At 41.3% G+C, this 12,908-nt stretch overlaps 1 protein-coding gene across 1 annotated transcript in view; it reads left to right on the top strand.

Moving 5' to 3' along the window:
• Nucleotides 1-12,908, top strand: part of usp31 (ubiquitin specific peptidase 31) — a 140,428-nt gene that overhangs the window by 42,530 nt on the left and 84,990 nt on the right. The window contains exons 2-3 of the mRNA XM_043711666.1: nucleotides 7,595-7,732; nucleotides 10,555-10,643. Coding sequence (XP_043567601.1) covers nucleotides 7,595-7,732; nucleotides 10,555-10,643 — 227 coding nt within the window. The remainder of the gene's footprint in view (nucleotides 1-7,594; nucleotides 7,733-10,554; nucleotides 10,644-12,908) is intronic.

Here is a 12,908-nt window from a genome sequence, read left to right as displayed (position 1 = left end):
CATTCTTGACCCCTCAACTGGAATTAGTCTACTTCTATTTGTGCTGTCTCCTCACAATCTTAAAACGTTTCTAATAATAGCATCTCAGTTAATGGCACTGTGAGTTAACAACTCTGAAAGAAGGAGCATTGCTGAATAAAAGTTTGATTAGTAATAAAATTTAAGAGTTACAGGACAAGTCCAGATAGAGATGATCAAATGTCCTGTAAAACTGGATATTTCTCAGATCAAGGGAATGTTGACAGGAAAGACAGGTATAACGATGATTTAAGGTGAAATTGGCATGCTGTCATTTGGTTCAATTGTCTGCACAGGGAGATGGAATTTGCAAAAGATTCCTGCAGAAAACTAATGGATAAGGGAGTGTTGATAAATGAGCTTGTATGGAATTCATAATGCTCGTCTCTAATCTGTGGCACCATCATATTGTGCCCTGCATAACTAGTGATTTTTTTTAAAGATTAGTGTGTTTGCATTCATTTTAAAGGAGCTGTACAGAGCAACAAACAGGCCCATGCGACTAAGAAAGAGCAAACGTTAATTTCATAGACAAGATATTTTGCATTCAAGAATCCTTAAAGAACAAAGGATCAAAAATGCCAGTCGATCAAAAATGACAGCATGGAAACAGACTCTTCAGTCCAGCTTGTTCAAGCCTACCAAGTTTCCCAAACTAAACTAGTCCTACTTGCCTGCATATGGCCAATATCCCTGTAAATCTTTCCTATTTATGCACCTACCCGAATGTCCTTTTAAATATTATAACTGTACCTGCATCTACCACTTCAATGCCAGTCGATCAAAAATGCCAGCATGGAAACAGACTCTTCAGTCCAGCTTGTTCAAGCCTGCCAAGTTTCCCAAACTAAACTAGTCCTACTTGCCTGCAAATGGCCAATATCCCTGTAAATCTTTCCTATTTATGCACCTACCCGAATGTCCTTTTAAATATTATAACTGTACCTGCATCTACCACTTCCTCCGACAGTTCATTCCACATATGAACCACCATCTGCGTCAAAAAGGTGCCCCTCAAGTTCCTTTTAAATGTTTCTCCTCTCACTTTAAAAAATGCTCCCTAGTTTTTAGATCACAGCAGAGGATGGATGATACTGAAACAGCAATCCAGAAAACTAACATACCAAATGTTTTTGTGACTTTCAGTGACTGTCAGCTGGTACGCATCTGTTATTAAGAGCAATTGCTGATAGGCTCAAAGTTAATTCAATATTACATATAGTGACTATTTCACCTAGTGTAGTGGCTCAAAGTCACATTAAGACTGTACAAGTCACTGTCCCCAACCCCACCAAACAACATGTCCACCAGACCAAACAAATCCTCACCATCCCTACCAACACTCCAAAGAGACTTCCCTCAGTGACATTCTGATCCACTCTCCCACTGCTCCCATGCTCATAATGTGGCCTATTCTATACTGGGGAGACCAAATGCAGATTATGTGGCTGCTTTGCAGAACACCTTAACTCGGTCCACAAGGATGGCCCCATTCTTCTGGTTGCTTGCCACTTCAACACATTATCTTGCTTTCATGCTCACATCTCTGTTCTAGATCTGCTGTAGTGAAGCCCAGCAAAAACTGCAGGGCCTGCACCTCATTTTATGATTCGACATTTTACGACCTTCTGGACTCAACACTGACTGAGACCATGATTTCTTTCCTTCATTTTGATATTTCATTCCTCACAATGTCTGTACCTTGTTTTTGCTTCTAGTCACTTGCTGTGAACCAATGTTTTGCCACGTCATAACAACCATTACTGCTCCTTCTGACCCTATTCCGTAACACCTTTCTTCTCTAATATTTTTACCTTCGGGCTTTCTCTGACTGTTGTATTTGTTCCATTTACCATCCCCCTTTTGCGTTGAAAAGGTAAAACTTATCACTTTTTCTATTATGAAATATGAATTAAAAACAGTAGGCCATTTAGCCCTTCAGGTCTGCTTTGCCATTCAATTAAGGTTGTAGCTGATCTGTATGGAATCCTATGTCTGCATTCCTACCTGCCCCGGTAACCTTTGATTTCTGTTATTTCCATTCTGAAGAAGAATCAAATTGTACTTAGCAGGTGAAGACAGAATAAAGTTGATGTTGAGTTTCTTCAGCAATTTTAGTTTATTTTAGATCTCCAACAGCTGTATATTTTGCTTTTATTAAGTAAAATCCACTTGCACTCAGCACCTACAAGTCCACTTTTCAGTTATTGGTCAGGTTACCACGAAGTGAAGCACTGAATTAATTAGTAAAGAAAGCATTTGCTCACTTGCTGGGTTGGCAGCAGATAAGACAGTTGCTTGCAGCGTGAACGAGTGGTTTAAGTGAGAACTTTGCAAGTCTACTGAGTTATTCCAAACTTTTAGGCAAGTCTAAACTATTAAAGTGTTCTGAATATTAAATTTGCATGTGCAAACCAGGTAGCTGAAAATTTCCAAAACAGATTCTGAAAGGCGGGGTAATCAGCTGAGCCAAAATAAATTCTCCATTCCTGAAACAGCATCAATCTCAAATCCCATTCGTTATAGCACTGATCCTCTCCCTTTGAAAAGTGCTATTGTTTTGATTTTTTAAAGTTCCAAAACAATGCAACAGCATATAAAACAGTAATTGCTGCTCCTGGAATTCGAGAAAATCACCTCCAACACCTAAAGTATCTCAAAAAAGGAGCAGCTGTTAAAGCCTGAAATTTTTCCTGTCCTCCATCTTGGATTAGCAGTGATTCAAATTGCAATATAAATGCTGGGATGTGGGAACGTTGCAATATTTGGTTTTGCAGAAGGATGAGTCTTGGCTGTCAGTATGTTCTGAGTAGTTTGTTCTGCAGCTTGTGCTGATTGGAATGAATGTCAGTTGTATAGAGGCACCTCATTTATCATGCAGTGCAATTCATATAATCAGGGCAGTTGTCAGCAGCTATACAGCTACTTGTTACGTACATATATAAGAACAAGCTGGGAGAGGCCAGCAGGAGGTCATTGTACAATTGGAACCAACGACATTGGAATCTCAACTTTTCCCTTCCTAAGGGAGATTAGAGAGTTAAGCAGGAATTTAAAAACGTCCTCAAGTAGTAATATGTGGATTACTCCTGGTGCAATGAGCTACTGAGGGCAGGAATAGGAGGATAGAGTAGATGAATGCATGGTTGAGGAGCTGGTGTATGGGAGAATGATTCACATTTTTGGATCATTGGAAGCTGTTTTGGGGTAGAAGTGACATGTACAAGAAAGACGGATTGCACCTAAATTGGAGGGGGACTAATATACTGGAGGAGAGATTTGCGAGAGCTGCTTTGGAGGATTTAAACTAGTAAGGTTGCCGGGGGGTGGGGGTCCCAGGGAGATAGTGAGGAAAGATTTCAATCTGAGACTGGTACAGTTGAGAACAAAGGCGAGTCAAACAGTCAAGGCAAGCAGGAACACACCAGAGAACAAGGTAGGACTGATAAATTAAACTGCACTTATTTCAATGCAAGGGGCCTAATAGGGAAGACAGGTGAACTCAGGGCATAGTTAGGAACATGGGACTGGGATATCATAACAATTACAGAAATATGGCTCAGGGATGGACAGGACTGGCAGCTTAATGTTCCAGGATACAAATGCTACAGGAAGGATGGAAAGGGAGGCAAGAGAGGAGGGGGGAGTGGTGTTTTTGATAAGGGATAGCATTACAGCTGTACTGAGGGAGGATATTCCCGGAAATACATCCAGGGAGGTTATTTGGGTGGAACTGAGAAATAAGAAAGGGATGATCACTTTATTGGGATTGTATTATAGACCTCCTAATAGTCAGAGGGAAATTGAGAAACAAACTTGTAAGGATGTAGCTACTAGAGAAGGTGCAAAACTTGACCTACTCTTGGGAAGTAAGGCAGGGCAGGTGACTGAGGTGTCAGTGGGGGAGCACTTTGGGGCCAGCGACCATAATTCTATTAGGTTTTAAAATACTGATGGAAAAGGATGGACCAGATCTAAAAGTTGAGTTCTAATTTGTAAGAAGGCCAATTTTGATGGTATTAGACAAGAACTTTCAAAAGCTAATTGGAGGCAGAATTTTGCAAGTACAGGGACATCTGGAAAATGGGAAACCTTCGGAAATGAGATAACAAGAGTCCAGAGAAAGTATATTCCTGTTAGGGTGAAAGGAAAGGCTGGTAGGTATAGGGAATGCTGGATGACCAGAGAAATTGAGGGTTTGGTTGCGAAAAAGAAGGAAGCTTATGTCAGGTACAGACAGGATAGATCAAGTGAATCCTTAGAAGAGTATAAAGAAAGTAGGAGTATACTTAAGAGGGAAATCAGGAGGGCAAAAAGGGGATATGAGATAGCTTTGGCAAATAGAATTAACGAGAATCCAAAGGGTTTTTACAAATACGTTAAGGACAAAAGGGTAACTAGGGAGAGAATAGGGCCCCTCAAAGATCAGCAAGGTGGCCTTTGTGTGGAGCAACAGGAGATGGGGAGATACCAAATGAGTATTTTGCATCAGTGTTGTGGAAAAGGACATGGAAGATATAGAATTTTAGGGAAATAGATGGTGACAGCTTGAAAAATGTCCATATTACAGAGGAGGAAGTGCTGGATGTGTTGAAACACATAAAGGTGGATAAATTCCCCAGACCTGATCAGGTGTGCCCTAGAACTCTGTGGGAAGCTAGAGAAGTGATTGCTGGGCCTCTTGCTGAGATATTTGTATCATTGATAGTCACAGGTGAGGTCCTGGAAGACTGGAGGTTGGCTAACATGGTGCCACTGTTTAAGAAGGGTGGTAAGAACAAGCCAGGGAACTGTAGACCAGTGAGCCTTACGCTGGTGGTGGGCAAGTTGTTGGAGGGAATCCTGAGGGACAAGATGTACATGTATTTGGAAAGGCAAGGACTGATTAGGGATAGTAAACATGGCTTTGTGTGTGGGGAAATCGTGTCTCAGAAACTTGATTTGAGTATTTTGCAGAAGTAACAATGAGGATTGGTGAGGACAGAGCAGTAGATGTGATCTGTATGGACTTCAGTAAGGCGTTCGACAAGGTTCCCCATGGGAGACTGGTTAGCAAGGTTAGATCTCATGGAATACATGGAGAACTAGCCATTTGGATACAGAACTGGCTCAAAGGTAGAAGATGGAGGGTAATGGTGGAGGGTTATTTTCAGACTGGAGGCCTGTGACCAGTGGAGTGCCATAAGGATCCATTATTTTTCATTATTTATATAAATGATTTGGATGTGAACACAGGTATAATTAGTAAGTTTGCAAATGACAACAAAATTGGAGGTGTAGTGGACAGTGAAGAAGGTTACCTCAGATTACAACAGGATCTTGATCAGTTGGGCCAATGGGCTGAGAAGTGGCAGATGGAGCTTACTTTAGATAAATGTGAGGTGCTGCATTTTGGGAAAGCAAATCTTAGCAGGACTTGTACACTTAATGGTAAGGTCCTAGGGAGTGTTGCTGAACAAAGAGACCTTGGAGTGCAGGTTCATAGCTCCTTGAATGTGGAGTTGCAGGTAGGTAGGATAGTGAAGAAAGCGTTTGGTATGCTTTCCTTTATTGGTCAGAGTATTGAGAGCAGGAGTTGGGAGGTCATGTTGCGGCTGTGTACGACATTGGTTAGGCCACTGTTGGAATATTGCGTGCAGTTCTGGTCTCCTTCCTATCGGGAAGATGTTGTGAAACTTGAAAGGGTTCGGAAATGATTTCCAAAGATTTGCGAGGGTTGGAGGATTTGAGTTATAGGGAGAGGCTAAATAGGCTGGGGCTGTTTTCCCTGGAGCATCAGAGGCTGAGGGGTGACCTTATAGAGGTTTATAAAATCATGATGGGCTTGGATAGGATAAATGGACAAAGTCTTTTCCCTGGGGTGGGGCAGTCCAGAACTAGAGGGCATAGGTGTGGGTGAGAGGGGAGAGATATAAAAGAGACTTACGGAGCAACCTTTTCACACAGAGGGTGTTGTGTGTATGGAATGAGCTGCCAGAGGAAGTGGTGGAGGCTGGTACAATTGCAACATTTAAAAGGCATCTGGATGGGTATATGAAGAGGAAGGGTTTGGAGGGATGTGTGACTGGATTGTTTTGGGATATCTGATCGGCAAGGATGAGTTGGACAGAAGGGTCTGTTTCCGTGCTGTACATCTCTATGACTATGCAAGCGAAGCAATGAATGAGCAGTGGTATTGCTTGAGGGAAGAATTTGAGGAGGGTATAGTGTTTTCCTCGCTGTCTACCTCTAGTGCACTCAGAGTCTTTAAAGGCCTTCGAATGCAGATGGGGTAGAAACACCCCAGCCTTTTGCTTGGGCATCAAAATCCTCTAATTGTAAACTATACATACCAGGTTTGTGCTGTATTCTATGGAATCCCAATCAATGGAAATGGAGACTGCAACATATCAAGGCAATTTTGCAATTGAAATGCCCTGGTGGAGATCTACAAACAGGTAACGCGGGAAAAGAATCTCGAGAATAGGGAATGACCTTTGACGACTAAAGTGAGAAGTTTTTTTCACTCTCAGTTGTGAATCTTTGGAATTATCTGTCCTCGAGATGATTAACTACTGACTATATTCAAGACCAAGAGGGATGGAAAAGTAGGATTAGTCATGATTGAATGGCAGACCTGGCTCAAGAGGGCATGTGTAGTTGTCCCTTAAATTTGCATGTCCTTTTGAAACCAGGATGTTGTCTGTTACAATTCTAATGCCCAGTTAACTATAACCTAGCAATTAGGGCAGTCAGAATGCAATGCAGCATGGACCGATTACACCTTCTCTGTTACAGTTTGATCCAACTTTGTTAGATGTTGCTAAGTGAGGCTTTAATTTTTTTTCCCTGGGATGTGAGAGATACTGTCAAAGGCTGAGATATGAGCCATCTTTAGTCATACTAAAGTTCAGTCCCAGAGGCATGACAAGATCCTGCCAATTGTAGGTGAGATAAATAACCTTTTTTGGTTGTTTATGGGAGCATTTTTGACCAGAAGAGTACGAAGATTCCTGCTATTCATGTAGTGCCATGCTTCTTCATGCTTCTGCTGTGTCATGCACTGAAACTTCTGTCTGTTGTGTCATCACATCTAATGTTCCATCCTTTATCAGGCAGACGAGGTGATTTTTAATCCCCCGTTCCATGCTGTCATTCTCTAGTTGATCTCATTATTTACATTCTGTTTCTGTTAAACTTTCTGCCTTATTTGTTCAAATCCTCTCCCACTTACTTTTCTGTAAGGATCCTCATTGCTTCCTCCTCTCCTCCACTCTATTGTCATAAATATCTTTTCAATGAGGCATTAAACCAGGCTTCATGCTCAGGTAAATACAAGAGATCCTTTCGTATATCTGTTTTGAAGAGCAGAGAGTTCCGCGTATACTCTGGTAAATGATCAAGTCTGCCATCGCCAAAACAGATTCTGTGTTTATTGTATTTTGTAGGACCTTGTTGCCTGCACAATGGCTAATTACTTACTTTTTAAAGTGTAGGTGGCCATGAGATGTTTGGGATGCTCCCTGTAATATAAATACAAGTTTTTTTAAAAACTGGATGTTGGGAAGTAAACTTATACCTTTTAATTTTCTTTCAGAATGTCGTATCCAAGAATGCTTTCCAATATCGTGGCAACTCTCAGCATGATGCTCAAGAGTTTCTGCTATGGCTTCTTGATAGGGTTCATGAGGATCTGAACAATATTGTTTTAACAAATGGGAGGCCTGCAGTCAAGGTATGATTGTTTGTCTGTGTTCATCAGAAAAATAGAACAGGACAAAAAAAGACAAATTTCATGTTTGTTATTTATTTTGAGCGTTATTTGTACAAGCTCGTAATTTGGCTCTTCTTGACTGTGCCAGCTCTTTGGCAGTGCTAGCCATTACTTTTTATTCATTCATAGGATCTGGGCATTGCTGGCTAGACGAGCATTTATTGACCTTTCCCTAATTGTGCTGGAATGGAATGACTTGTTAGCTCATTATGGAGGACAGTTCGGAGGTAGTCATATTGCTGTGCGTCTAGAGTTACACGTAGCCCAGACCACACAAGGATGGCAGATTAAAGAGCATTATTGAAGCAGATTTTTTTTATAACAGATAATGGACTGGGAGGTCATGTTGTGGCTGTACAAGATATTGGTGAGGCCATGACTGGAATACTGCATGCAGTCCTGGTCTCCCTGCTATAAGAACAATGTTGTGAAACTTGAAAGCATTCTGAAAAGATTTACAAGGATGTTGCCATGGTTTGAGCTGTAGGGAGAGGCTGAATAGGCTGGGGCTGTTTTCCCTGGAGTGACAGAGGCTGAGGGTGACCTTATAGAAGTTTATAAAATCATGAGGGGCATGGATACAGTAAGTTGACAATGTCTTTTCCCCGGGGTGAGGGAGTCTGCAACTAGAGGGCATTAGTTTAAGGCGAGAGGGGAAAAATTTAAAAGGGATCCAAAGGGCAACTTCTTTATGCAGGGGGTGGTGCGGGTTACTAGTTCAGTGTCAATTCTATACTATGCCACCACTACTCCCCTGCTTGTTCTTCAATGGTCAGTGTATTCTTCTTTTTTTCCAAGTACTTAAATAACTTGCTTTCGGAAGTTATGATTTAATCTGTTTACAACTATACGGGTAGTTTCAGATTGCAGTGATTTGCTGCATAATAGGAAAGAAAATGCCTCATGTCTCATCTTGTTGTTCTCAACACCTTAAATTTTTCTGTTGTTGCCAACTCTTGCCACAAAACACAGTTTCAGCTTTTTAGAAGAAATATTTTTGATTCTTTGGAGGGGCAGGGGAGATTGTCCTGCAGTCATTCCCAAGTAGAGGTTTACAAAATCATGAGGGGCATGGGTAGGATAAATAGATAAGGTCTTTTCCCTGGGCGGGGAGTCCAGAGCTAGAGGGCATAGGTTTAGAGTGGGAGGGGAAAGATATAAAAGAGACCTAAGGGGCAACGTTTTCATGCAGAGGTTGGTACGTGTATGGAATGAGCTACCAGAGAAAGTGGTGGAGGCTAGTACAGTTGCAGTACTTAAAAGGCATTTGGTTTATCAATAGGAAGGGTTTGGAGAAAAATGGGCCAGGTGCTGGCAGATGGGACTAGATTGGGTTGGGATATCTGGTCAGTATGGAGGAGTTGGACCGAAGGGTCTGTTTCTGTGCTGTACATCTCTATGACTCTATGGTCAGATAACATGCCGTTGGACCTCTGATGATATTTTGAGGTTGAACAGAGGGCTTAAACAAGAATCTTGAGACAATTATGTTTCTGTGGAGAACTCAATTAATGCTGCCACAAAACAGTGACTTTAGATACATAATGGACATGGTTAAGGATCATCACTAATGCAGCAAGTTAATGGACCTGCATGTCAGTTTGTGATCCCTAGCTTTGCCGTTGCATGCTGGCATTCCTTGTGTTACATCGGTGATACAAATTCGAAGTCTATAGTACATAGGGCACTGCGTAATATCGAGCTAAATGTTTGATTGAATTCTGCATTTGATCTTCCAATTTAAAAAAAATTGAAATGTCAGTTTGAAATCCTTTGTAGCTTTGAAATTTTGTCAGACTTCAGGCTGAAAACACATTGTCCTTTGTGTGACATGCCTCAGGCCTCATGAAGGGACTTGAATTGGCACTTGGTTGTTGCAGCTTAGGCTTGTTTAAGATGGGGCATTGTGATGCAAAGCCAGGGGATGATTATGATGGGCTGGGGAATGTACTTGTTCCCAACATAGTTGCAGACTTCAGGGAACATCTCTGGGACACGCACACACACACCCAAATAACACTGCTGCCCTGTGGCCGACTGCTTCCACTCCCCCTTCCACTCACATGCAAGTCCTTGGCCGCCACTAATGCCAATGACTGGAGGATGAATGTTTCTGCCTTGGGATCCTTTAATCACACAACATCAACATCGACATCAACATCAACCCCAACTTCAGTAGTTTCCAAATCTCCCCTCCTCCCATCTCATCCCAGATCTATCCTTCCAACTCAGCATCACCTTCTTGAATTGTCCTATCTGTACATTTTCCTTCCCACCTATCTGCTCCACTCATCTACCTATAGCCTTTCCAGCCACCCTCCCAACCAGCCGCCCCCCCCCTTGTATAGAATGTGCTTTCCATCAGGAAGTGGTGACTAATTTTAATCTCATCTCAATGTTAAATGTTCAGAATCAATTGCTTTTCTACAGTTCCTTCAAAATCATTGCCCTATTACCATCATTATACCTATGTTCATATTTTATTTGTAAATATTTATACAAAACATGCATTTATTATGTTATTTTCTACAAATAGACTTGAACACATTTACTTTGTGCATTCCTTGCTTTTCTGATGACAAAACAATCTTCCAGCTGATTTAGTTACATTAGCTATGAAAGAGTATCTAGCTGCAAATAATGAATGTGAACTCTAAATTATTCAGAGGGATGCTAAATCTGCAATAAACTATATTTAAATTGGCCACCCAATTCTCGCAAGTTCTTTCCTATTATTTATCTATGGATGCTTTGTATGATAAATTTGCTTTTCTTTCATTTAGCCTCCAAAAGATGAAGATGAGCTATGTGAAGGGCCATCTCTTCCAGTGAGAAGCAGTTTTGTGCAGGAGCTTTTTCAAGCACAATATAGGTGAGAGCTTCTTTGAGTTTAAAGTGAACAAGAGTTAATCATGGAGGAATTCATTTCCTTTTATAAGTTAAAGTTGTTTTAGTAGAGGTGTTGGACTGTTGGAAAACTGTGACCTCTGAGCAAGAACAATTTTCCTGGTGCTGTTGGATTTTCCCTGATGTGTGAGCTGTTGTGCTCTTCAGTTGGCTATTTTGGGAGATTGGAGTGTCCCCTCGGTGATTTGATTTCCAGTTTGTTTGCTTTGTAGGTGAACTGTTGAGTATTGTGCACTATCCAAGGAAATCTTGTACTAGCTTTCTAACAAATGATACAAAGCTTTGTTTGATACCACCCAATGTGCACAGATGTCCTAGATGCAAGTTGACAATTGAGAGTTAGTGGTAGCCCCGTGAGCCTGCTCCACCATTCAAAATGGCTTAGCTCCATATACCTGCCTTTGGCCCATATCCCTTGATGTTTTTGCTAAACAAATATGTATCTATCTTAGATTTAAAATTACCAATTGATCCAGTATCCACTACCATTTGCGGAAGAAAGTTCCAAACATCTACCACCCTTTGAGTGTAGAAGTGTTTTGTAACATCCCTTCTGAATTGTCTGGGCCTAATTCTCAATTAAGTCCCCTAGTTCTAGAATCCCCAACCAGTGAAAATAATGTATCTTTATCTATGTGCTCTTTTCCTATTAATATCATGAAGACTTTGATCAGGTCACCCCTTAACCTTTGAGGGCACCTCAGTGGTTAGCATTGCTGCCTCATAGCACCAGGGTCCCAGATTCGATCCCAGCCCTGGGTGACTGTGTGTGTGAAGTTTGCATGTTCTCCCTATGTCTGCATGGGTTTCCTTCGGGTACTCCAGTTTCCTCCTGCAGTCCAAAGATGTGCAGGTTAGGTGAACTGGCCATGTTAAATTCTCCATAGTGTTCAGGGATGTGTAGGTTAGCTTCATTAACCATGGGAAATGTAGGGTTATAGGTTAAGGACATGGCTCTGAGATGGATACACTTTGGAGTGTCGGTGTGGACTTGTTGGGACAGATGGCCTGTTTCCACACTGTAGGTATTCTTTGTTCTGTGTATCCTTCTAAATTTCAGAGAAGCCATGTCTAATTAGTATAAACTCTCCTCTTTCTCATAACTTGACTTCAGGGGCTAGGTTATCATTCTTGTAAACCTACATTGTACTCCCTCCAAGGTCAAAATATCCATACTAAGGTATGGTGTCCAAATCTGTTCATAGTACTCCTGGTGGGGTCTAATTAGGATTTTGTGTAATTGCGGCATAACATCCAGATAGTTGTACTCTGGTACTCTAGATATAAAGGCCAGTATTCTGTTAGTTTTCTTGAACATTTTCTACACCTGTTTATGACATTTGTAAAGGTCTCTGCACCTGAACAATCGAGTTTCTTTGGGCATCCATTATATTTAACTTTATGCCATCTCAAAAGTATACAAATCTATCTGTTTTTGGTCCAAAATGTATATCCTCACATTTGCTTAAATTGAGCTCCATCTGACACTATTTTGCCCAATTCACTTTGTCTAGCTACATTCCTTTGAATTTTATGCGATCATCTTCACTGTCTACAATGCTGTTAACTTAGTGTCATCAGCAAATTTGGATATATAACTTTGTATGACTATTCAAGTATATCTGTGCTATGACCTCAAGTATTCACCTTAATTAATGTGATAATTGAGATCCTAATGCAGATCCTTGTGGGATGCCACTAGTCACATCCTGCCAATTTGAGTACCTACCCATTATCCTTCCTTTCTGTTGCCTGCCACTCAACCAATTGCTCAGCCATTTCAGTAATTTACCTTCGATTCTGTGGCCTTCTGTCTTAGTTAACAGTCTCTTACGTATGAACTTTATCAAATGATTCTGAATGTTGTGGCTATTACGGAGACATGGGTAGAACAGGGACAGGATTGGCTGTTGCAGGTCCCAGGGTTTAAATGTTTTAGTAGGGTCAGAGGTGGGGGTAAAAGAGGGGGAGGTGTGGCATTGCTTGTCAAAGATAGTATTACAGCTGTGGAAAGGACGATGGATGAAGACTCGCCATCAGAGGTAGTTTGGGCTGAGGTTAGGAATAGGAAAGGTGAGCTCACCCAGTTAGGAGTTTTTTCAGACCTCCTAATAGTCCTAGAAACGTAGAAGAAAGGATTGCGAGGATGATTCAAGAGAAGAGTGAAAGTAATAGGGTGGTTGTTATGGGGAACTTTAACTTTCCTGATATTGATTGGGAAAGCTATAAC

Source organism: Chiloscyllium plagiosum, chromosome 21 (assembly GCF_004010195.1).
Source record: "Chiloscyllium plagiosum isolate BGI_BamShark_2017 chromosome 21, ASM401019v2, whole genome shotgun sequence".
Lineage (NCBI taxonomy): Eukaryota > Metazoa > Chordata > Chondrichthyes > Orectolobiformes > Hemiscylliidae > Chiloscyllium > Chiloscyllium plagiosum.
This window is presented reverse-complemented; position numbering and strand designations above follow the sequence as displayed.